Source organism: Zootoca vivipara, chromosome 5 (genome assembly GCF_965207765.1).
Source record: "Zootoca vivipara chromosome 5, rZooViv2.hap1.1, whole genome shotgun sequence".
Lineage (NCBI taxonomy): Eukaryota > Metazoa > Chordata > Lepidosauria > Squamata > Lacertidae > Zootoca > Zootoca vivipara.
The window spans coordinates 9,862,009-9,887,743 of record NC_142588.1 but is presented as its reverse complement, the minus strand read 5'-3'; the positions used below and the strand labels follow the sequence as shown (position 1 = coordinate 9,887,743).

The following is a 25,735-nucleotide window of genomic DNA, read 5'->3' as shown; positions in this document are numbered from 1 at the left end:
AGCGAGGTCCCATCTTGCAAGCTTCCTGCAAGCGACCAAAAAAAAACACATTATTGGATCCCTGAATGTCATTTAAACTTATCTGAAAGCTGATCCACATGAGCTCTCTCCCCAGAAGGCAAGTGCTCCAACGTATTAGGGACGTGGAGCTGCAGTGTCATATGGGCAAAATGGACAAACATGCCACAATAAGAGATTTTGGGAGAGGGTTCTCACCCGCAAATTAGCTGGCAAAACTGCAAATACCCAAGTATGGACATTCCTTTACCTTGGCCAGATTTAATGTGTTGCCCTGTTGCTAGGCAGGTATGAGGGTAAACCGTATGAGTCACGCGTTTGCCCATGTGGCTCATCGGAAGTGGAAACAAATTTGCATGTATTGCCGCACTGCAGTTTCTACGAGGATCTACACCTGACCTTTATCACCCCAGCCTTACAAAAGCTTAAAAATGAACCAGAATCCCAACGTCTGAGAGCCATGGTAGAAGACAAGGTCCCTGAAATTACGATCAATGTTGCCAAATTCTGCGTAGCTGCTATTAGACGCAGGAAACAAGAGCTTTCCAATGTCAATACGCAGGCGAATGCGAATATTTAATTTTATTTATGTCCTTTAACTTTAAAGTGTTGTTGCAGCCTAATTTGTATTGAAATTGTCCTCTGTTTATTTCTGTGTTATCCTTTGTTGACCAGTTGTATGAGTCGATTTGGTCTGTGACCGTTTAATAAAATTTGATTTGATTTGAGCTCTCTCCTTTCCACGACATGTTGGAGAAGGCAGGTTTAGAATGTTGACATTAGGCTGGGGAGAACCAGGTTTACATCTTCATTCAGATGACTGGTTAACCTTGGACAACTCTGTCTCTCTGTCTCTCTCTGCCTAACCTATCTCCCCTATTTATTGTTATAAAAGTCGAGTGCCTGTCCCTCTCTCTGCTGAGCGGTGGCAAGAGCCCATGGGGTTCCAAGCACTCACCCAGGGTCCGTGGTCCTTTGGAGAATTGAGACACAATGGAGACTGTCGTAGCTTTAAGAAATATGGTTTATTCACCTATTTAGACCTTCAGTCTGCATGGAGATCTTACAGCATGGCCATTTTAAGAGGGGCTTATCTCCCATAGCAGTGTAGCCACGGTGTAGCCTTCAGCCAGCCTGCCCAAGATGGATCCCGGTATTTCTTCTTCTACCTAGAACACCCTGCTAAAAACTCTCTTTTCTTGTCACCTCACACCTAGTTACCCTGGCAGCCTTCCAAACTTACAGTCTTTGTTGACACCTCAGCACAAGGGGGGGGGGAGGACAGTTCTCCTTTATTGCCAATGGCTCTCATTAGCCCAGTATTGTTCCTTAATGGCCCTGGCTTGGCCAGGTCGTTTTGCATTGGTTAGCTCTGGAATTCCTCTACAACTTGTATTTCCCCCTTCACAACCCAAATAATCAAAATGCTACCATTTATTAATTTCCAGGGGTTGGAGGGGTCCCCCCCCAAAAGAAAATCTATAACATTATTATGTGGTATAAGAAAGAGGAAATCAGTAAGATAGAAATGATCTTCATAAATAATGATAGTAAAAAGATACAATGTTGACATGTCAGTGCCACACAAGTCATACATCTGGGGAACATAAATAGTTTAGAAATAATTGAGAATGCATTACATAAGTGCCCCACAATAGAATCCTGGGTTTATTTCTAAGATCTCGTAATGAACAACTTTGATTTATCTTAAATTGATTGAATGGATGGAGGGTGAATTTTTATATATACAGTAGGTTATCCTAGGTTATATATTAGCAGAAATATAGGGAAGCAGTATTGTAATATAGCACTTGATGAACCCGAGAGAGAGATAAGTGGAAGTCAAATAGGGGAGGAGGAGATAAAGAGATATAATTAAAGGGGAGTATAGATTGAAAGTATGATTCTTTTTCTTTTTTCTTTTTTCCCTCTTTTTTATGTTTGGTTTTTACTCGTAATTCTTTTAGGGCTGCGAGTATTATAATTTAAGTTGGATTTGAAGTGAATGTATGATTTTAATTTTTAAGTTATATGGTTATTATTTCATTATTTTTTCTTTCTACTATATATGATTTTGTATGTTATTATTATCATTTCAAATGTGTGTATGCGTTTATGTGTGTGTTTATTTCAATTTGAATTTCAATAAAGTTTATTTTAAAATAATAATAATAATAATAATAATAATAATAATAATAACAAAGAGAGAATGCATTACATAAATAAGAAACAGACAGCATAACAGCAGGAAGGCAACAAATAATACACTGTTCAGTCTCACCGAAGAAACCCTTCCAGAAGATCTCAAAGAGAGATTCTTTGCTGCTCATCCAAAGGTGGGACAGCCCATTTCATAGATCCTTACCCATGAACAGAAATTGATCAAGTTCAACTTGGGCAAGACACCACATTAACCATATTGTGTTGCGTGCCTCCTTCCTTATTTTGTTTTAGTAAGAACTGTGCAAGCGAGGCAATCATCTTGGAGGTGGGGGCAGGGCAGGGGGGGTGGGAATATTCCCTTTGATGCTGGGATCATATGCCAAGGCATATTACCTCCTAAGACTTCTGACTGCACGGAGTCTGGGCTCCTCCCTGCAGCTTTGCACTTCCAATTAAAAATGCACATCTGAGTACAGATTTGCGGTTGCCTGCGTGCTTAAAGGAGCGGAAAAATGTGCATTCCAATGGGCATCCTGGCATGGCCATAACATTTTTGGGGCACATTCTTCTCATTGCACATTGGGGTGCAAACAACTGCAGTGTGGAGCTACTTGGGTGAGTCAGGACCCGGAATGCACAAGGCTCAAAAATGCGCAGGGAGCCTCCATGAGTGCAAGCCCCCTGTTGGAGACGTTCATTCAGTGGCGTAGCATCTGTTGCCAGTGCCCGGGGCAGGTAGGTGTGCACGCACACCCGGGGGTAGCCTGGCAGGTTCCCCCCCCCAATGGAGCAAAGTGCCACCTGCCCATACAGGGGGGAGCCTGGCCAGCCAAAGTGCCCCTTGGTAGGCGGAACCCCTCCACACCTGTGGAGGGGAACACCATCCCAGCCTGCGCTGGGGGCACCTGGTTTGCTGCTCCTAAAAATTGCGCTGGTTTGCTGCTCCTAAAAATTGTGCTTCTGGGGCCGCAGCACCCCTGGCACATACACCCAAATGCTATGCCCCTGTGTTCATCTTTCAGCGTGTGGTGGGCAGTGAGACCAGCCATGACCACATGACAGAGGGGGCAAAGCCAGCTAGTTTTTAAAAACGCTAATTTGTTTGCATGGCGCTATACCATGGATAGGCAAACTAAGGCCCGGGGGCTGGATCCGGCCCAATCGCCTTCTAAATCCGGCCTGCAGACGGTCTGGGAATCAGCATGTTTTTACATGAGTAGAATGTGGGCTTTTATTTAAAATGCATCTCTGGGTTATTTGTGGGGCAATTTCCCGTTCATTTCCCTCCCCCCAAAAATATATATAGTCTGGGGGACAAGATCTGAGGGACAGTGGACTGGCCCCCTGCTGAAAAAGTTTGCTGACCCCTGCACTATACTAATTACATTCTGCAATTCATGACACGCTTGTCAGGAAGAAATCCTGCAATGAGATGTGGGATGTGAGTGGGGGGAAATGTTGCCAAGACAGTAAGTGGTCTGGGTTGCAAGCAGGCATGAAAATACAGCGGGAATATGAAAGGCCTTCCCCAGCCTCGACAGCACATTTCAACTTCCTCGAAGTTACTTTTGCTCCAAAATTATTTGCAGGCGAAAATTCAGTACCGCATAAATACTTACCGAGTGCAAACTGGTTGCAGTTTGTTAAGAATTCGGGGAGGTAAAAAAACTCAGGGATGAGCTCCCTCACGTCCGTCATGTTATCTCTTGAGGCCGAGTCCCAGGTGCTCTTCATGCTATGGAACATCCGCTCGGCAACATCAAAACCGCCTCCCTGGTTGGTGGGATGAAAGAGAGAGAGAGACAGGGAAAGTTGCCAGGTTGAATTTTGTTTCCTGCCCTCTTTGAAAATGTGTGTTACCTATATGGCTTGGTGATTACTGGTTGAGAAACTATCGTTTCTTTGGGCAGGGAAAGATGGTGCCACCAGCTGGTGCCACTCAGAAACCTGATGACTGGCACACTACTCAAATGACAGACCCTCCAAGTGTCCCTATTTCCCAGGGACAGCCCCAGATTTACAGAAGCCATCCCGGTTTCTGGTTTGATCCTGGAATGTCCTGCTTTTCGTCCCTACTTACATCCGAGAAATGTCGCAGGGTATGGAACAGGATGTCCCTATTTACGTTGGAGAAATGTTGGAGGGTATGAAATCATAGGGGGGCCCTTAGCGAAATGGAAAAGTCCCCCTGACTTTGCACTACAGTGGTACCTCGGTTTATGAACACAATTGGTTCCTGAAGTCTGTTCATAAACTGAAGCGTTCATAAACTGAAGCGAACTTTCCCATTGAAAGTGATGGAAAGTGGATTGATCTGTTCCAGACGGTCTGTGGAGTACTTAAACTGAAGCGTTCATAAACTGAAGCGAACTTTCCCATTAAAAGTAATGGAAAGTGAATTAATCCGTTCCAGATGGGTCCGCGGTGTTCGTAAACCGAAAATTCGTAAACCGAGGTGTTCCTAAACCGAGGTTCCACTGTCGTTGTAGCCTAACTGTGCCCCCACCGAAGTCATTTTACAACAGTGGGAAGGGAGACATCACAAAAGGTAAGAGAGACCCCTGTAATTCCAGCACTGGGCTCAGCTGGGCTGCCCAGGTCAGATTTTGTACTTAATTGCAGGGAGTGATGTATGTTCTGTGTCCTGTCAGTGCGAAACACAATAAGCCTTACTTTCAAGGTCACTGCTTGGTTAATCATTAACAGACCTCAACCCTCAGAGTCAAATTTCAGTGGAAAACTGAAGCATATTAGTAGACAGGCAGACCATATTTAGAAACCAGAAGCTAACAAGTATCTCCTTCAAGTCTCTTTTCAAAGCGTGTACCTAATCTGCATACACGCGGCTGTGCCGAGACTGACACTTCTTCATCTGCTTGTACAGCTTTTTATGAAAGGTGATGGTAATCTCCAGAGAAACAATGTGATTCGTAATAAAAAGGTTACCTGTATTAAATAAAAAATAATATCTACATAGGAAATGTTGTTAGTGCCGCAAATCTGGTTAAAGATATTACCATCTAGAAAAATGTAATTTTTTTTGCAGCTGTCTAATGCATTTTGGAGGAAGTAATATCTTTTTAAACATAAGGCTGTATTATTTATAAAGAAAGCAATAACTGATTTGCAGTATTTCTTATATTAATAAATGCATTTGCATATATTTATATCAGAATTAGTCGGCTCTCCTCCTCTCGGAATGCAGAAAGGAAGAGTGGAAGAAAGCCCCAAAACAACTTTATGAGCTGTTAGCAAAAACAAGACCAAAAAAACCACTCCTGCCTCTTCTCTCCTCAATTCAAGACATGTGAATTCAGGGCTCTTCTAGCCTGCAGCCATTACTTTTTTTAGGTGGAATGGCTGCAAAACATTCAGACACTGTGCTAAAGTGGCTGGCAGGCACATTTGCATTCCCAGACTTGGATAAGCCACCCTCTGCAACGTAGGAATCATTTGCCCAACGTGGGGCTCGAACCCACAACATCAGACTCTTATAGCTCTGCTAACTATCATAGCTATTATCCCAGTTCATCTAAGTCTGGCGTGGATTCGAACCCAGGGGCTTTGAAAGGCCACCCTGAAAGCTTCTAACCCCTGAACGTCGAAATCTGGAAAGAAAAACAACAACCCTGCAATGCCCCTGGGAGAAGCTGCTTTACTCCATTAGCCTGCGATGGGTGGGTGGGTGAAAATATTGGGCAGGGGGTAAAATCAGGTGGTGAAGGAAGGAGGAGCAGAGGAGCAGGGCCCTCTTACTCCACCCCAATTTTGCCTGCACACTGGTTGAGGGGGTGGGGATCTGTCCCATACAAAGTAAAGGAGGTGCTTAGCTTCATTACTCTTGAGTGGATGCAAAAGCAAAACCCATAGAAGCAAAATTGGGAGAGCAGGATACTTTTGGAAATCAGCAAGCGTCAAACCTCCTCTCTAACCCTCCAATTCTGCTCTTGTGGAGCTTTTTTTCAATTAAAAAATTAAGGTAAGGGGGGAGAGAACTCAGTTAAATTCTGTTATATTGCCTGAGGATGGGATGTGATGCGTAAGTAGCAGTCAAGTACAACATTCCTTGTTCTCCTAGAGTGGACATGCAGGGAAATGTTTGGTCCAGCCTGTCAAAAATTCCTGTTTCCTCCTGGCTGGGACATACTTCCTTCGCATGTGACTAGAGGTGGGTGTGACCTTAGCTGTCCAGGTAACAAAAGGGACAAGGCACGCAGCTCTCTCTCTCTCTCTCTCTCTCTCTGACTTTCTCCGTCATTGGAGCAGCTTTTAGCTAGAGATGCTCTGTTTGCTTCCAGCCAACAGAAGACACTGAGATTATCTCCATATGGGATAGCTCCACATGTACCGTATATGCTTTGTAACTAAGTCTGCCATCAGGGTGGCTCCCCACAAAATATTAAAAACATCAACCATAAAAACTTCCCATATCCGTCTCTACAGCTACAGCAACCTTCCAACAGTTTGAACTGAGCCTCAACAGAATACTCCTTCATTGTCTCCCAAGACAGACAGATGCCAACAGCAGTAGCTTGCCCCAAGATTTTCCAGTTTGCTACACCTGTGGGACTCTTGGCAACCCTCCACAAACACACAATTGCCAGAGTTGGCCAAGGGACAGTCAACGTAGCGGGGTTGGGATGGCTTAAGTGAAGGATTTGATCATCCTATTCACAATGTTGGCTGCAACCAGCCCTGCATGGAAGTCGCCTGCCTACCTGCAACGAGCAGAAGATCTGGTTGAAAGGCTCCATGCGAACCAGGTAGGAAGCCACAATAATTGCCGACGAGTAGTGGGTGCAGTAATGGCACTGGGCTGAGAGGTTACCTGCAAATGTGGATCCATTAGCTGTTTTGCAACCTACCATTACCACATGCAACTTTCAAAGGCCTAACATACCTTGACTGGCCAGATCCCAACCCTCCACAATTGCACCAGCTCTCTAGGAGCTAAAGGCAGCCATAAGCCTGAGCACAGGACAGCCCAAGGTCTTCCCTTTAATACACATATATTTGTCTTTCGTAAGCTTGGGAATATCTGCTAGCTAGCGAAAGATGGGCTACACATTTCAGAAGTCAGTAAGTTTAAAGAAATACCCGGGAGGAAGAACCGTGATCCAAAGTGTACCCCACATTTAGGGATGACGAAGGGGTTGTAGGGCCAGCTGCAACATCCTTCATTTACATTGGGAACTGGCCCAAGAGCCCCCAAGGGAGGGCACAGGAGGAGATGACTTAGATCCTGGTGGTGGACAGGTCTGTCTTAAGTATATGCAGCGCCAGAGTGCAAAAATCTGACTGGCACTCCCCCCCCCCCAGGTTGCCCAGAGTTGTCGACCTTTTTTTAGGGGAGGCTGCGCGCTCTAGGCCAGCCATCGAGGCACGCAGGCAGGGCACGGCAGGGCACAGAGGAATCGGTGGGCAGCGTGCTCTGGCTGGGCCTCTCCATGGCCTACGACAACCCCAAGCACGCAGGAGGGCGGAGCCGCTCGGCTGCCTCAGCTCCTCGCTCACTCACTTGCCCCTGAACTTGTGGCGCAGAGCCGCCCGCAGAAAAGCCCGCTGTGGTGCTCTGACAGGTGGGCTCTAACCCGGACTCCAACTCTCGGACCTCAGACTCTCGGCCTGGTGCCCCTGAGAGCCCGGTTATTTTATTTTATTTTATTTATTTATTTATACCCCGCCCACCTGGCTGGGTTTTCCCCGCCACTCTGGGCGGCTTCCAACAAATATCACAGATTAGAAACTTCCCTAAACAGGGCTGCCTTCAGGTGTTTTCTAAATGTCAGGTAGTTGCTCGTCTCCTTGACCTCCAATGGGAAGCCGTTCCACAGGGTGGGCGCCACTACCGAAAAGGCCCTCTGCCTGGTTCCCTGTAGCTTTGCTTCTCGCAGTGAGGGAACCGCCAGTAGGCCTTCGGCGCTGGATCTCAGTGTCCGGGCTAAACGATGGGGGTGGAGACGCTCCTTCAGGTATACAGGACCGAGGCCATTTAGGGCTTTAAAGGTTAGCGCCAACACTTTGACTTGTGCTCGGTTGCCCTGTACCCCTAACGTCTATGGTTAACACAGCCCTGGTGGTGGGACACTGAAGAGACGAGCCGGGAGGTGCTAGAAGCAGGGGCGTTGAGTGATCAAGGGAGGGTCAGGAGAAGGAGGGTCTTCCAGGGCAAGGTTGGAGGCTGAGAGTCACAGTGTAAGCGCAGACTCAGATAGAGAGGAGTCAGAGGTTGGCCCTGTTACACAGCAGCAGGACAGTCCCAGTAATGATTTGCCTCCCCCTTGATGACACCCCGATCAAGGAGAGTCCTGCACGTTGCTGAGGAATGGGCCAGACAGGCCCAGAGGAGGAGCCCAGCCCCTTGACGCAGCCTTCATCTACTTGGTAGGGATCCAGAGCAAAGGCTAGAGGGGGAAGCTAGTGGTCAGTTTCGGCAATGTCTCAGCTGGATTCAGGTGAGCCAGAGGACTCTGCTGGGTTGTTATTTTCTGTTAATAAAGAGCTAATTGCCTCCTGTGTGTGTGCCTGCCCTGTGGATGACCTGGCTCCTTGACAGCTCCGTGACAACTTATTGCCTAGTTATTGCTGGTGCAAACCTCGCTGCAAACCAGCTCCTTGTACAACTAGTACAACTGGAGCCGAGCCTCAGAAAGCAGGGGTAGCAATGGGACAAATACCTTCGCTCTTCTCTACTTCTTCGTAACGCTGGAGAAATTTCCTTTTCCTCTCTCTGGTTTGCGCCCCCATGGGCTTGGCGAAGTCACGGAAGGTGCTGGGATTGGTAAGGTCCAGAGTCTGGCATGTAAACACAAATAGATCTTTCTCACGCAGGGAAAACACAGCGAGGGGGAAACTCTAATCCCCAACGAAGAAGCCCAACAGCAATACACCCAAAATGCCTACAAAAGAATGGTAGGCTCGGCAGAATAAAGACTTGCCTTCATCTCAGTTTCGACCACACAGTGGGAAACTGTTTTAACTGCTATAACAAGGGTGTCTCTGGATCTTAAATTGAGGCTCATACAACAAAAAAATAATATTTAGAATAAACTGGACCCCATTACGTTTGTTTAAAAAAGGTATCTTAACTGTTGGAGATGCAATGGGGATAATGCTTCTCTAAAACGTATGTTTTTTCATTGTCCTATATTGAAAGATTTTTGGCAGAAGGTAACCGAAACTATCAACAGAACTGTACGGAACAACCTTACATTTGCAGAGCAGATTATCCTCTTGAATTATATACCCAGCACATGGAACCTTACAAAAGGACAATAGGAGTGGACTCTCCATGCCCTTACCAAGGCAAAAAGACTGATACTGATGAACTGGAAAAATAAAAAATGTGGCTCCCTTCTACGACTGGATTGAAGACCCATATAAATTTGCAACATATGAACAACTTGCATATAAACGCAGACTTGCCGTGGACAAATCCAATGATATTTGGATTTCAGTCTTACAAATACTGTAATAGGTTAGGATCTAGGTGAAGTACAATAACAACCTTGTAAAATATGCAGTTTTGGACTTCCTGCCCTCTTTGTTTCCCCTTCTGCACGGGTTCTGTTTCTCTTTTTCTCTTTTTTGTTTGCATATATAGTTATGTACTTTTTGAACTTTCAATAAAAAATTTTTTAAAAGGAAGAAAGAATGAAGTCTCACCTGGGAGTGATAGTCAGCAAGCACCCATGGGAACACTGGGTACTGCATGAGGTCGCTGTAGGTGCGCCCGGCCAGAGTGTTCAGGTACATGAGGTAATCAAAGTTGCTGATCTCTCTCCTCTGCCATGACACAGAAGCAAGGATTACTGACCCATGGAAAATCTCCATTTAACAGTTACGTCCTCTAGGAGAATGAAGGTATCATTTGCTAACACGAATGGGTTCTGGTTCTGGATATGGCTCCTCCTTGGAAAGAGGATCTACCTGACAGGCCTCACACGCTATGTTTCCTCGACCTCTCACTTTGCCAGGAGGGTCTACTAGCCCAGTGTTTCCCAACCTTGTGCCTCCAGATGTTTTGGGACTACAACTCCCATCATCCCTAGCTAGCAAGACCAGTGGTCAGGAATGATGGGAGTTGTAGTCCCAAAACATCTGGAGGCACAAGGTTGGGGAACACTGGGCTAGCCCCACTCTCTGCTTAGAGAGGTTCCATTGAGCTATTGTAGCTCACAGCTCCGTCAATTTGCCTAATCATGAAAGAAAAACCCCACACAACCATGTAAGTTAGTGGCCGTCGGAATACCTCCTAGAAGTGAATTCCATAAATCAATTCTGCATGGTATGAAGAAGCTTCTTTTGTCCACCCTCAGCCTTACCAAGGAAGTCAGGAACAGTCAAAATGTATATGGCAGGCATAGGCAAACTCGGCCCTCCAGATGTTTTGGGACTACAACTCCCATCATCCCTAGCTAACAATGGTCAGGGATGATGGGAATTGTAGTCCCAAAACATCTGGAGGGCTGAGTTTGCCTATGCCTGGTATACAGTGATCATTATATACACGAATATGTGTTGCGAAGGAGGTTACTCATAACTGATTGCCTGTTTCACACATAGTAGTCTGTGCATGTTTATTTTAAAGTGGTTTATAGGTTGGTTGCTTTTTAATTTCCATAGCAATAAAATGTGCTTTATGGAGTCTTATGTGCTGGTATAACTTAGAATTTTCAGTCGGTTAAACATTATTTATCCCAAGTTGTTATTTGTATTTTCCAAGTTTGCTCTTAGGTTTGGTTTCTTTTAGGTGTCCCCCCTTCCCCCCCCCCCCCAGCCTCCTGCCAAGCAATTTCACTAGAGGGCTCTGAATTCTAGTGCATTGAGAAAGGGCAAAAAAAAAAAAGTTTCTCCAAAATGATTTTGAGGAGATATGGAATTTGTACTGTTAAAACGGAAAGGGGTCAAACCATCGCAAGAGGTTGACATTTTGGGAGGTTGGACAGTTACAATGGAATGGTCTCGGTGGTGGGGTGCAGAGTTTTATTCTTATTTATTTGTAATTTTTACTTTTTCAAAATAAAATATTTTTTAAAAAAATCGCAAAAGAAGAAGTAGTTAGTTTCATCATTAAACTACCAAGTTATGAGGGGGATGGGGAAGTTTCTCCAGCCCCACTCCAAGAAATTGGAAAATGGCTTATCATGTTCCTCCTTGCTTGCCTTCTTTTCTAAACGAAAAAGGTTCAAATGCTTTTGTTTTGCCCTTTAGACGTATTCTCATAAAACCATATCCAACCAATATTGTTCAAGTGCTTTACCTAAGGGCGTGGTTTTGTTTTGGGTTTTTTTTAATCACAGGCAGTTAAATTGTTCTTATATTTCGCAGGTCTGTCTAATGAAATCACACCAACCCACTTGCATGGAGGCTCAGACTTTCGGTTAGCTGCTTGCCTGGTTGCCTGTGGTCATTAAAATCGCCTCCAGGTAATTAAATGAGCCTGTGCTGCCTGTCATTACAGAGATCCTGCGCCAAGTGAGCAAAGCACTTTCTCTCTACATTGTTGTTGTCGTTTAGTCGTTTAGTCGTGTCCGACTCTTCGTGACCCCATGGACCATAGCACGCCAGGCACTCCTGTCTTGCACTGCCTCCCGCAGTTTGGTCAAACTCATGTTCGTAGCTTGGAGAACACTGTCCAACCATCTCGTCCTCTGTCGTCCCCTTCTCCTTGTGCCCTCAATCTTTCCCAACATCAGGGTGTTTTCCAAGAATTCTTCTCTTCTCATGAGGTGGCCAAAGTATTGGAGCCTCAGCTTCACGACCTGTTCTTCCAGTGAGCACTCAGGGCTGATTTCCTTAAGAATGGATAGGTTTGATCTTCTTGCAGTCCATGGGACTCTCAAGAGTCTCCTCCAGCACCAGAATTCAAAAGCATCAATTCTTCGGCGATCAGCCTTCTTTATGGTCCAGCTCTCACTTCCATACATCACTACTGGGAAAACCATAGCATTAACTATACGGACCTTTGTCGGCAAGGTGATGTCTCTGCTTTTTAAGATGCTGTCTAGGTTTGTCATTGCTTTTCTCCCAAGAAGCAGGCGTCTTTTAGTTTTGTGACTGCTGTCACCATCTGCAGTGATCAAGGAGCCCAAGAAAGTAAAATCTCTCACTGCCTCCATTTCTTCCCCTACATAGGAACCTTTTTTATACTAGGTCAGAACTACGGGTCTATCGAACTCAGAACCATCTGTTCCAACAACAGAGGTCTTATCCTGCCCTGCTACTCAGTACAGATGCCAGGAATTGAAATGACAACCTTCTGCTCATCACAGAGCTACGGGTCCTCTCCAGCTTAGTGCCTTATGGCCCTGGATCACAGCATGCAAGCCCCGTATTAGATTTCCGTCAGTTAAATTGCTCCTTATTGGAGCCCAGTTGCATCAGCTCCTAGTTATCAGTGCCTGTCTGTCTGTGCTACTGATTTGCAATCATAGCTGACTGGTGAACTCAATGTTCTTCTTAACCCTTCTTTAGGTTAAAAATTCCTCAGGGTACGAACGCAAATTCTGATAGGAAAGAGGCACTCTGCAGCACCTTCCTTGGGTTGAAAGAGAGACTTTCTGCTGTCCATTGGGCAATGGCTTCTCCTACCTTCCTTGCCCCAACCCTCCAGCCCCAGGAGCTTTCCCAAGGAAGCTGTGTCTACTCTAGAGGAAGGACTGTGAGGAGAGAGGCTTTCTGCCCCAGGAGCCTTTCCCAGACCACGACTTTAGGAAGAGCCAAAGCAGCTGGGAAGAGAGGAGTTAAGGGATTTTTTTTATAGAAATAATTTTATAAGTTGTGCGTCTCTGTTTCTCAACCTGTATTATTTTATGCACTGTGACTTGCTGCTCCTTGGTTTCAAAGTTAGTTTGAAACCAGGGATTTCCATTTCTTTACCTGCCACTTCAAGAGCATCGTCTTCTCCCTTCCAGCACTTCTCCTGCAAAAAAAGGAAGAGGAAAAAGATCACGTTGAGAATTTCTGCTGTGACAAAGGAGTAGTGGCAAAGTGGCAAACAGTGGAACCTTGGTTCCCAAACGGCTTAGTCGCTGAACAAATTGGCTCCCGGACGCAGCAAACCCAGAAGTAAGTGTTCTGGTTTGTGAACGTTTTTCGGAAGCCGAACGTCCGACTCAGCTTCCAATTGAGTGCAAGAAGCTCCTGCAGCCAATTGGAAGCCACGCCTTGGTTTTCGAACTGTTCCGGAACGGATTAAGTTTGAGAACCAAGGTACCATTTTATCAGCTAGTTGTGCTTACTTATTTTTAAATTTATACCCCATTAAATTTATACCCCATTAAATTAAATTTTTAAATTTATACCCCATTAAATTAAATTTTTAAATTTATACCCCTTTTCATTAATTGTGGCAGCATTTGCACTTTGGAACTCCTTGCCTATTGAGATCCAGCAGGAGCTTCCCTCTACTAGGGCCAGGGCCTTTTCAGTATTGGCCCCAGCTTGGTGGAACGCTCTTTCACAGGAGACCAGGGCCCTGTGGGATTTGTTATCTTTCCGCAGGGCCTGCAAGACAGAGCTGTTCCGCCTGGCCTTTGGGTTGGACTTAGTCTGACCCCTGTGTTTTCCTCCCTCATGGCTTGGATTCATGGACTACTTAAAATGAGGCTGCATTTTAAATTTTAATATTGTATTTTAATCTGTATTTTAATATATTGCTTTTTATGTTTTATTGTAATTTTATTGGTGTGAGCCACCCTGAGCCTGGTTCTGACTGGGGAGGGCGGGGTATAAATGAATTTTTATTATTATTATTATTATTATTATTATTATTATTACCCTTTTCAGTGCTTGCTAAAAACATTCTTGTTTAGACATGCCTATCCAGATGGTTAGAAAGCTGAGGTAATTTTAATCTGTTATTAAAGTTTCAACTTTAGTATGCTTTTACATGTGAACTTTTCTTGATTCTGTTGTCTTACCTTTTTGTAAACCGCTCTGAGACTTTTAAAAATAAAGTATAAATTTTATGATTATTATTTTTTAAAATAATTATTGCATAGCAATAGTTTGGACATGATTGGGACCACCAATCTTTTTTTCCCCATAAGAGAGTTACAACACAAGTGAAATGGGACAAGCCCACCCCTGTATTGGAAGTCACCATTGCTGGCGAGCAGGGCCAGCCCAAGGCATGTTGCCGCCTGAGGCAAAGGACAAGATTATGGTCCCCATTCCATGTGCAGATGCTGAGCAGGTTAATGTAGAAAGTGGAAGGCAGGTTATATAGCATACAGAGCACTGCGTTTCAACAAAGAGGAACGTCTGGGGGGCTTATGCGCCCATTTCACAGCATCTGGTAGGACCAGCCCTGTGGGTGAGAGAGCATTTTCCTCTCCCACCTGAACGTTTTTTTTTTTCAGGAGGTAGAGAGCGCAAAAGTAGAAATCAGAGGTGAGCACTGTGCTTTATTGATATTAAATGTTGGAGAGTATGTCTTAGTCCACATTGCTTTTTTTATAAAAAAAAATTGGGTACAGTAGGATGTCCTTAATTTCATCAGAGAAATGTTGCAGGGTATGGAATTATGCAACCCCCAAACGAAGGAGATAAGTAACTCTACAACTTTTAGAAGACATCTGAAGGCAGCCACGTAGAGGGAAGCTTTTGAATGTTTTATTATGTTTTCATATATGTTTGAAGCCACCCAGAGTGGCTGGGGCAAGCCAGTCAGATGAGCCAGGAATAAAATAATAAAGTAATTATTACGGAATGGGGCACCCCTAATTTCATCAGAGAAATGTTGGAGGGTCTGTTGCTTCACCCTGCTGGGTGCCAGGGCCCGGCCATGCACCCAACTTTGTATTTGGTTGGAAGCTCTCATTGCCGGGCATCCTGCTACTACGTCACCAGGGTTAGATACAGGGCGATGGTTTCACGGGCGCTGTGAGGCCCCTTGCGTTGCAGCCTGATCCGTCCTTCAGCCACAGAATTCTACCAGGCAAGGGGATCAGCCAGAGAGCCTCACAACCCTGTTCTGCTCACACAGCCCAGGGCCTTCGGGCGCTGCCTTTGACCTCCTGGGCATGTTGGAAACCAGGCAGGCATATGCTAATGGTCTCCAAGGGCTTGGAATTTCCTGTTGCTTAGGAACCAAAAGTTTCACAGGCGGCATCACAAGGGCTGGCTAGAATATCCCAGGAACAGGGTAAGTCAACTTCTCCCAATGCAGATCCTACATTATTTTAGAATTTAGATTTTAGAGCTTGTAAATCCTGTGGAAATCTCGAAGAGATAGACATTTCCCTTGCAGTCCAGGTTTTTTTGTGTTTGTTTTTTTAACTCCCAAACAGTGGCAACGATAAGGACGCATTGTTTGAAGGAGATTAGTGGGAGAAGCTTGCTAGCAGAAAAAGCTTGTGTTCAGTGCCAGATCCACTCAGTGGACTTGCTTAGTTTCCCAAGGTGCAGCTAATACACTTCCCCTGTTTATATACAGCAGCTTAGCAACCCCGTCGAGCGGCTCAGATGAAGCCTCTTCATCAACTCTCTACACAGCATATCTTATGTGGGTTTGATACCAGGAACATTTCTCCCTTTTTCTTTTTAAAGGCTGTAAAAGAGGAAGTTTCCCCTCCCTGCACTCCTCCTAGATGAAACTAAAGAGATGAATTCGATTGCTTTGCTCTCCGATAGCAAGCTGCTGTGAGCCAAACAGAATCTGCACATCACAGCCTTTGTGAAATTATGGAGGTTCTCTTTAGTTTAAGGCAGCCTGCTAGCAGAAAGCAGAGCAGTTTGAATTCATCTCTTTAGATTTATGTAGGAGGAGGGCTGAAAAAGCCGTCAAGTGAGCCAGGATATGCTATTTGTATGTTCCCTAACAGAGGGACTCGATATGTGTCTCTGTCAATCAAGGGTCGAACTATAGGGGGGGGGGCTTCATTTATCTGTATCTTGTCACGCAGGGATGGGTGGGTTAACCCTTTCCTTCCCAAGACAACGCTGTCCCAAAATAACAGAATGAGCGACAAGTCTGGCCCCTCAAAACTTTGGGAGAAAATGGGAGCTGAGCACCCAATATCATTGTGTCTTGGAGAGGCAAAAGACTCTGATCCTTACATTAGAATGCACACAAAGGGTGCAGAGGTCCCCGGGAAGCTCAGATTCTGTCTGCATGAGCCATGCAACTTGCAAATAACAGCGAGAGCTGGCTTTGCAGTAGAAAAACAACATGGCTGGCTTCGCAGAAAAAGGGCCCTTGTTTTTCAACGATGTGCAGACGTTCTCCTTCAAATTAAGCAGAATATGCCTGAGCGGCCACAGAGAGCATCCATTTGGGCCCAAGGAATTCAGCGGGGAATGTGGTGTGGGGGGGGAGGGGTGTGTGGATATGCAATGGGATGGGAAGAATGATTAGGCATGTGAGCAAAGCCATTTATTATGTGTTTAGTGGGGATGTCAAGCTCGCTGGCTGACTTGCAATACTGCCGCGGTTTCAATTCATCAGCCCCAATGGTATAAGGTTAGTAGCAGAAGCTGTTATCTACCTGGGAGTTCCCAGTTCAGATCTCATCTCAGCCACAAACCTGATGGCTCCAGGTGAGGGCAGGAGCCGACACCAGCGTTTCTGCCACCTTACCAGGACAGTATAAAAGCAGAGGCGAGGTCGGGTGTGTGTGGACACACTGCAAGAGACAATCAGGTGCTCACGGCGGTGCATCTGTGCCACGCAGCCCCAATTCTACCACCAGCTTGTCACGCCCCAACACTGTACAGTGGTCCCTCGGGTTGCGGACCCGATCCGTTCTGGGGGGCTGTTTGCACCCCGAAAAGTCCGCAACCCGAGCGGCACTTTTGTGCATGCGCGAAAGCACAATAGAGTGCTTCTGCGCATGCTCAAAGCACGCAGAACACTTCTGCACATGCGGCAAAACTCGGAAGTAAACACTTCCGGGTCTGCCGCATTCGTAACACAAAGAAACGCAACCCGCAGCGGATGCAACACGAGGTCTGACTGTACTTATAAACACAAGCAACGCCACCTGCATGTCTGGTGCAGAATACGGAGAGGTTCTGCTTTTATCTTTCGACAAAGCAAGTCCCAGAACTTCCCAGTCTGGTCTGCTCTCTGCCCAGAAACTCCAGTCTCTCAAAGCCTTGCACACCTGCAAATCAACTTGTGGCGCCGCAATTGGCAGAGAACTGGCGCGCAAAGCAGGATTTAACTCCTTGCTCATCAGCTGATGAGTGGTGCGTAAGGCTGGGCAATGTATCAATCCATCATCCAACATCAGTTTGAAGTCCACATTGGGATAAGAGTTTCATAACATTCGACATGGTGCTATATCGCGAATCACAATGTGTGTGTTTGTGCTATGTAAAAAAAATCATGACTTGGGGGGAAACCGTGGAGCCGGTCATCGCTTCTCTCATTCCTTCTGTCCCTGTTGCTCTGTACTATAACATAACAGTTGTAACAATATGTTAAAGTAAGTAAAATGTGTCTGTTTTAGACCACTTAAGGTAAAGGTAAAAGGTAAAGGACCCCTGGGCGATTAAGTCCAGTCAAAGGCGACTATGGGGGTTGCGGCGCTCATCTCGCTTTCAGGCCGAGGGAGCCGGTGTTTGTCCACAGACAGCTTTCTGGGTCATGTGGCAAGCATGACTATACCGCTTCCGGCGCAACGGGACACCATGACGGAAGCCAGAGCTCATGAAATGCCATTTACCTTTCCACCGCACTGGTACCTATTTATCTACTTGCACTGGCATGCTTTCGAGTTGGCAGGAGCTGGGACAGAGCAACGGGAGCTCACCCCGTCGTGGGGATTCAAACCGCCAACCTTCTGATCGGCAAGCCCAAGAGGTTCAGTGCTTTAGACCACAGCGCAATCCACACCCCAAATACCACTTAGTAGTAGCAGTTACCAGGACATTACATCGTTCACCTCTACATAGTTGCATCCTTATTTCAGACATTGTGATATATAGGTATATCACAGTGTTAAAGGTAAAGGGACCCCTGACCATTAGGTCCAGTCATGACCAACTCTGGGGTTGCACGCTCATCTTGCTTTATTGGCTGAGGGAGCCGGTGTACAGCTTCCGGGTCATGTGGCCAGCATGACAAAGCTGCTTCTGGCAGACCAGAGCAGCGCACGGAAACGCCGTTTACCTTCCCGCCGGAGCGGTTCCTATTTATCTACTTGCACTTTGATGTGCTTTTGAACTGCTAGGTGGGCAGGAGCTGGGACCGAGCAACGGGAGCTCACCCCGTCACAGGGATTCGAACCGCCGACCTTCTGATCAGCAGGCCCAAGGCTCAGTGGTTTAACCCACAGCGCCACCTGGGTCCCTGATATCACAGTGTTAAGCTGGTGATATATCATGCTATTGAAGACCAGGCTTTGCTCAGCCCTAGTGGTGGGGGTGGGGGTGTTAAATCCTGCTCCGTTATAGACAGGATTCAATACGAACCCCTTCCTGGTCATTGAAGCCCCTGCTAATATGAAGATTTCCTCCACCCCACCCCACCCCACCCATTTGAGTAGCACCTATTTTCATTGGAAAGATCTTAACAAACCTTGGAGGGGATACTTCGGGTGACAGTCAGCAATGCAGCTGTGCTTGCAAAATACACCAGTACTTTCCTACCTGGCTCCGGTTAAGACTTCTTAAATTATTTTCTAACTCCCCCCCCCCCAAACATAAAAAATCATTTCGGTAACCTGAATCCCAATCCTGATAATAGCATCACGGCTGTTAATCCGGCCAAAGCTGGCTTTATCTGGATGCTGTTCTTTAGGGGAGACCATGTTCTCGTTCTCCAGACCATCTTACTAACTTGGACTAAATAAAAAAGTGATACGAAGACCATGATAGAGTGAATACGGTTTTCAGGAGGTGCGATTGTACAAAAAGATTTGAGAAGTCTCTTCCAGGGGTAGAGGCTTACTGAAAGGCCAGATGGATCTGTATTCAGAGCCAAGATGGTTCCCTGCCATTATTTTATTTTGGAGAAAGCTAAGCGTTTCGGCGAATGTGGGATCCTGGCAGCAATTGTTAAGGGCCGCAGTATGTTATTGAAATGAGCTGAAATGCATTATCTCCCATCTGATCTCTGCGTCTATGTACTTGCACATGATTAATGAGTAGTCAAAAAGCCTGAAGGGCTTGTAATGAAACCTTTCTAATGGAGAGGAGTGTTGTAGACAAATCTATATTCTTTCTCAAACAATCATTCATCAAAACGGTGATTTGACTCTTCACAATTAAATGCTGGAGATTTCGTTTCAGCTGGGGCTCAGCCAAGTGGAACCTGCAAGTACCTACAAAAAGTGGCAAAAAACTATTTCCGGAAAGTACGGACAACTCGCAACATGCATGGGGGTTAGGTTCCGGGGATTGCGTGTAAAGCCAAAATCACGTCTAGCCAGAGCAACCCCGGAAATGTCCCATGTGACCAACCCTTCCTTTCCAGAGTGCACCAAATGGCTCTTTCCTCTTATGCAAGGTGGAGAGCTTTGAAGGTCTCTGCCTTGCTTACCAGGCTCTGGGAAGGACTCATGCAGGCTCTGGAGTCATTTGCAAGATTTCGGATGGCCCCAGATGTCTCAACCTTTCCAGAGCGCAGGAAGCTCTCCACTTTGCGGGAGTCTAATTCGTGCAATCGCAGCTGTCCAGCTGCCAAGCGCATAAAATTGCACTTGCGCAGGTTAAACATGTACAAGTTGCGAGTCAACTGTACTGCATTTTCTTGCAGTCTATCTAGGGATGTGCCTCACTCATTGACATTTTCATCCTTTCATTTCATTGGCACTTTTCACTTTCATTTTGCATTCTGCTGCAACTGGTTTAGCTTGCGCTAGTCTTTCTTCTGTTGGTCCACTGATACGGAAATATACCGATTCTTTTTTAAGCGCACCGTCCGGCACAATCGATATGCCTACCTCAGCAATCAACAGATATTTACAAATTGATTGCCTTCCTTGTGCATTTCCTCTCAAAGCTAATGGATTTCCAGAGGGGCAGCCCAGTTGGTCTTTCGCAGCAAAACCAACTAAGAGTATAGTGCCACCTTTAAATATAAAAATTAATAAAGTGGCTTGTCACATAACAGCCCATCACAAAACCATCTATGCTGCAATCCTAACCATGGTCTATGAAGAAGTAAGCCACATTGAATTCTGGAGTGTTTACTGCCATATAAGTGGGTTAGGGACCCAGATGGCGCTGTGGTTAAACCACTGAGCCTAGGGCTTGCCGATCAGAAGGGCTGCAGTTTGAATCCCCGTGACAGAGTGAGCTCCTGTTGTTCGGTCCCAGCTCCTGCCAACCTAGCAGTTCGAAAGCATGCCAAAGTGCAAGTAGATAAATAGGTACCGCTCTGGCGGGAAGGTAAATGGCATTTCTGTGCGCTGCTCTGGTTTCGCCAGAAGTGGCTTAGTCATGCTGGCCACATGACCCGGGAAAACTGTCAGGGGACAAACGCTGGCTCCCTCAGCCAGTAAATCAAGATGAGCGCTGCAACCCCAGAGTCATCTGCGACTGGACGTAACATTCAGGGGTCCCTTTACCTTTACCTTTACCTGGGGTTAGCCTGCCTTTCTTTGGTTTTTAATTAGTTTATTAAAGGTTTTTCTTGTGTAACAAGCAAACTAAGAAAAACACAAATATTGTCTCCACTTTCAATTCATAGAGTCTGTTTACATTCAGTATGACACACTGTTGTCATATGCATTGTGCGGTTGGTTGGAAGGAAAGAGAGAGGAGAGCAGGGAGGGAGATTTTTTTGGGGGGGGGTATTTTGTTCTATTCCATCCTTTCTCACAACCCTGATTTCACAGTTCATTCTGTCCTGTTTCCCTCACTCAGGCATCACGCAGGGAGGACAGGAAAGGGGCAAGAACACTTTTTAAATAAAAAGGATGGATGGTTAAAAAGAGAGAGAGAGCTGTCAAATCCAAATGATCCTCCTTACTTTGAGGATGAGGCTTGGACTTTAACTGAGCAAAACACAAAGTCTACAGAGAGCAAAAGAGACGACTTCTTTCCATGGGAAAACAATAATGAATTATGCATTCCATCGAAACCCTGATTAGCTTTGCAAAATGTGCTGACACAGTTGCGTTGCTGCACCACTAGGGGGCGTTGGTTTTCAAAACTCAAAATAGGAAGCAGGTTAAGGCTGCCATACTCTCCCACTTGCCTGGGAGTAAGTCCCAGGGAATCCACTGGAACTTGCTGCTGGGTAAACATAGGGAGACTTGCAGCCTTTGGACATGCAAGCTGCAGCAAGCAACAAGCAACCTAAACGTGCACAAAACCGACAAACGGCACTTCAGATAAAAGAAAGCCAATGAGGGAGCTGTTGGGCAGTTGTAATTGTATGTCAATGAATATGTAGATAATGCATACTGGAAAGCAATTTGTGTATCTCTCTATGTGTGCATGTGTTTGTTTGTTTTGAAACTTTCTTTGTAGAGAACTAAGGGGAAAGCATTCATGGGACTCTCCCTATGTGTGCATGGAAGGAAACCGGCTTGATAGTTAATTTTCAGTGGTTTCCTCCAGCAACTAAATTTATTGGCCTTGGATCGGTACTGAAGAAGAGTACTGTACCTGACTGTCCTGACTCAACTGAAAATCTAGGGGCACAGGCTGAACCACTGAGCTTTGGGGGCCAAACTCATCTTGTCTTTGTTGAGCTGCTCAGCCTCCTCGCCTAACAGCTGACGTCCGGGGTAGCGCAGCCGCCACAGCTGCTTCCTTGAGCATTAGCTGAGGAAGCCCTGCCGCCCCTCCAGCAGCAGGATGAAGATGACGTCCCCTTCAGGCTCTGGGGAGGGTCTCCTCATGAGCCAGAGGCTTCTTGAGGCTGCTCCTCCAGCTGCCCTTGCAGCTCATGCAAGCTTGCACACCTGGCGCACGGGGAAGAAGCTTTCTGTCATTCTGTATTAAAAGGTAAAGGGGCCCCTGACCATCAGGTCCAGTCGTGTCCGACTCTGGGGTTGCGGCGCTCATCTCGCTCTATAGGCCGAGGGAGCCGGCGTTTGTCCGCAGACAGCTTCCGGGTCATGTGGCCAGCATGACAAAGCTGCTTCTGGTGAACCAGAGCAGCGCACGGAAACACAGTTTACCTTCCCGCCGGAGCGGTCCCTATTTATCTACTTGCACTTTGATGTGCTTTCGAACTGCTAGGTGGGCAGGAGCTGGGACCGAACAATGGAAGCTCACCCTGTCGCAGGGATTCGAACCACCGACCTTCTGATCAAGCCCTAGACTCTGTGGTTTAACCCACAGCGCCACCTGGGTCCCTTACGTCATTCTGTATTAAGAGTATTTTAATAAGAGAACCCTGCCCAGCAAAAAGGAGTGACCTGTATAGATTTAACAGTTATATATGTATGTGTTTTTAATTCAGGTTCAACAATAAGCAGCAGCAGATCTCACTGGGACACTTTCCTTGGACTCCTTTTAATTCATCTCATCTGCGCCGCACTCTTCTCGCTGGGAATGGCTAAGGGGGGGAAAAACCCCAAGGGGAAAAAGGTCACCTTGAAAGTTGCCAAGACCTGCATCAAGATCACATTTGATGGGAAACGCCGCCTTGATCTGAGCAAGATGGGCATCACCACTTTCCCCAGGTGCATCTTGAAGTTGAACGATGTGGACGAACTGGACCTCAGCAGAAACATGCTCAAGAAGATCCCAGACTCAATTGAGAAGTTCACGAACCTGCGCTGGCTGGACTTGCACAGCAACCAGATTGAGAAGCTGCCAGAAACAATAGGGAACCTACAGAGTCTCATTTTCCTGAACCTTTCCAACAACAAGCTAACGGCCCGGAGCTTGCCCATGGAGCTGAACCAGCTCAAGCTCTTGCGTAATCTCAATCTTGGCCTAAACCACATCGACAACCTCCCAACCACTCTGGGGCAACTGAAGGAGCTCCAGGAAGTTGGAGTATTTGACAATTTACTGAAGAGCATCCCAAACAGCATTGCAAAGCTCCCCAAACTCAAGAAGTTGAATTCCAAGCGGAATCCCTTTCCTGGGCCCACAGAAGAGGAACTCTACATTGACCACATTAAGCGCCTCGAGACACTCTACGTGGTGGAAGAAAAAGATCTTTGCTACCCATGCTTGAGGAAGTGTCAAGAAGAGAGGGACAAGCTGAACAAACTGAAGAATACTCCGCCTACCCCTCTCAGGAAGCCAGACTTTTCGAGCCTCATGACGCCCAATTCTACGGCAAAGGAGAACCAGGAAAATTGGAGGTGAATGGGCTACAACCATCACAGATGGATGCATGGCCAATAGCGAGGTAGAGGCAAGGCACAGTATGGCACCTTTGCATCCAATCGTTGTAATCTGTCCCCAAGCAATAAAAGTGCTCTTGATCACATAGCTCTGCACCCACTAAAAGAGTGTCACTCCTCTGTTTGTGTCACTCCACCAAACAGAAAACAATATACTGTACACATATTGCCAGGCTTGGAGCCCTGATCGGTGATCTATAAACCTGCTGGCCACTCTCACCCATGGCTAGAGCTCTTCAGTTTGGGGCTAGAGGAATGCGCAGGGATCGTCACCACAGTTGCGCTGAGCTTCAGATATTCAGCACTACTATGGAGAAGACCCTTGCGCCCCCCCCCAGAAGAAGAGGGGTGGGACTGTTTGGTCACTGGGTGGAAGAGGTACTCCAAGTGCTTGCCTGTCCACTGCTAAAGCAAAACCCAATCTTCCCTTTTAGCTTAGAGAGAGGAACAGTGAGGATTGATGTTTTGTGTTTGGGTGGTGGAGCCTCAATACTTTCCTACTCAGCCCCCCAAATAAGCCAACCTATTTCTCTAGTTCTGGAGAGGGTGGCTGTTTGGGTACCTGGCAGCAGAGGTGTGGGCAGTGCCTCGCCACCCATGACCAAACCAAGCTGCAAATAGGGGACGGGGAGTAGAGGATTGCCCCCGATCTCGGGGGGCAGGCGCAGGGGAAGTTCAAGAAGAGAAAGAGCAGCGGATTTTGTCCTGGCAACCAAAACCAGCCCCAAATTGTGGATCGCCGGCCTTGATTGAGCAACAGCACACACGCAAAAAAGGCACATGGCCATTGTCCAAATGCAGGATCCCTCGAAATAACTCATTTGCCCAAACCATAAATCTTTTGCATTTAACATATAGCAGCATGCAGGCATGTAGAGTCTGACGTGTACGTCTGATAACCTGTGCTCTGGGTCCCCCCTCTTGTTTGTTGCAAGGTAAAGAACACCCATCATTGGCTTACACACAGTGAACCCTACCATGCAATGGGTACAAGTCACCTTAAAAGAAAAAAAAAGACTATAGTGACTTGTTCAAGGCCATTCTGTGAACATTGTAGGGCTTTCTGCACCCAAGCTAAGCACTCTGGCCACAGAATAAACACCAGTTTAGAATGCCCTTGTTTCTGCAAAGTTAACGTTTATGCCATATTTACTCGAGTCTAACGCACACCTATTTTTTTGGCCAAATTACATTGCGAAAATCAGGGTGTGCATTACATTCAACGGCGCGTTTACATTTGCCAGCAAATACTCCTTTGGTTTCAAGGTGTTGAAAAGTGAGGTGCGCGCATTAGATTCAATGGCGCATTAGACTCGAGTCAATACGGTAACTAACCTTGGGTTCGTTTAAAAGGAAGGGAAAGGCAAAACTGGGTATGCTTGGTTCTGTAAAAATAACAATTAATTAATGTATTATTGTGCTTTGGGTGACGTTTTCAAATTGTACTGTGATTTGCGACGTCATGTATTGTTTTTAACATGTTGATAGCTGCCTTGGGAGAAGCAATGCTCTGCCGAACAATTAAAAAGAATTGGGGAATGAAAGCTGTGAACGCACTCCTGTTTGTTCTGAATTCACCGCGCTCCTATGGCTGGTTTGTGAAGATGCATATGTACGGCAGTCCACATCTCTCCTGTATTTTTTTTCTTTTTTCTTTTTAGAAATACTGTGTTTTGTTGCATTTCCCCCAGATCAGCTTCAACCCAGTTTGAAAACCTAAGCCCTGTGGAGACACCCAGGCCCCTTTCTCCACCTACTGACAGGGGGCAGTTTAGGAATACGGCCAACTGTACAATGCACAAGTCTAATTCAAAACGCAGCAGGGGAGACAACCTCGCTGACTTTTAAGCTGGCAATGTGCACAGAGCCTATGGTTTTAAGGCATAAGCTTCACTGAAATATTTTCCCACACTTCCTGTTTTGCAAAGAGCATAAGAAGTCAAAACTACAGTCGTACCTTAGATCCCGAACGTCTTGTGAGTTGAACGTTTCGGCTCCCGAACGCCACAAACCCAAAAGGGAGTGTTCCGGTTTGTGAACGTTCTTTGGAACCCGAACTTCCAATGCAACTTCCACGGCTTCCGATTGGCTGCGGGAGCTTCCTGCAGCCAATCGGAAGCCACGCCTTGGTTTCCGAACGTTATGAAAGTCACACAGACTTCTGGAATGGATTCTGTTTGTGAAATATACTCGGAGTCAAGAGTGAATTTCATGCTCTTTATTCAGCTCATAGTCATCAAGGAGGAGAAGAGAAGACGAATGGCTCTTTTCCCAAAACCATCTGCTTA

The 25,735-nt window shown here is 46.2% G+C and overlaps 2 protein-coding genes across 3 annotated transcripts in view; one reads left to right on the top strand and one right to left on the bottom strand.

Moving 5' to 3' along the window:
• The window catches only part of LOC118096134 (WD repeat- and FYVE domain-containing protein 4), a 158,507-nt gene that overhangs the window by 23,021 nt on the left and 109,751 nt on the right, over positions 1-25,735 (bottom strand). For both annotated transcript variants that reach the window (XR_015949956.1, XM_060275113.2), the window contains exons 41-46: positions 13,063-13,105; positions 9,847-9,966; positions 8,859-8,976; positions 6,900-7,009; positions 3,801-3,954; positions 1-25 (exon numbers count right to left, since the gene is read on the bottom strand). The exon at positions 1-25 is cut by the window's left edge and continues 67 nt beyond it. Coding sequence is in view for 1 of the 2 variants with exons in the window: in XM_060275113.2 (XP_060131096.2) it covers positions 1-25; positions 3,801-3,954; positions 6,900-7,009; positions 8,859-8,976; positions 9,847-9,966; positions 13,063-13,105 (570 nt within the window). In the remaining variant the exon portion in view is untranslated. The remainder of the gene's footprint in view (positions 26-3,800; positions 3,955-6,899; positions 7,010-8,858; positions 8,977-9,846; positions 9,967-13,062; positions 13,106-25,735) is intronic.
• LRRC18 (leucine rich repeat containing 18) lies at positions 15,228-24,991 on the top strand. Its single transcript, XM_060275124.2, has 2 exons — positions 15,228-15,331; positions 22,550-24,991. Exon 2 carries the CDS (start codon positions 22,642-22,644, stop codon positions 23,407-23,409), a length of 768 nt encoding a protein of 255 aa, XP_060131107.1. The 5' UTR covers positions 15,228-15,331; positions 22,550-22,641; the 3' UTR covers positions 23,410-24,991.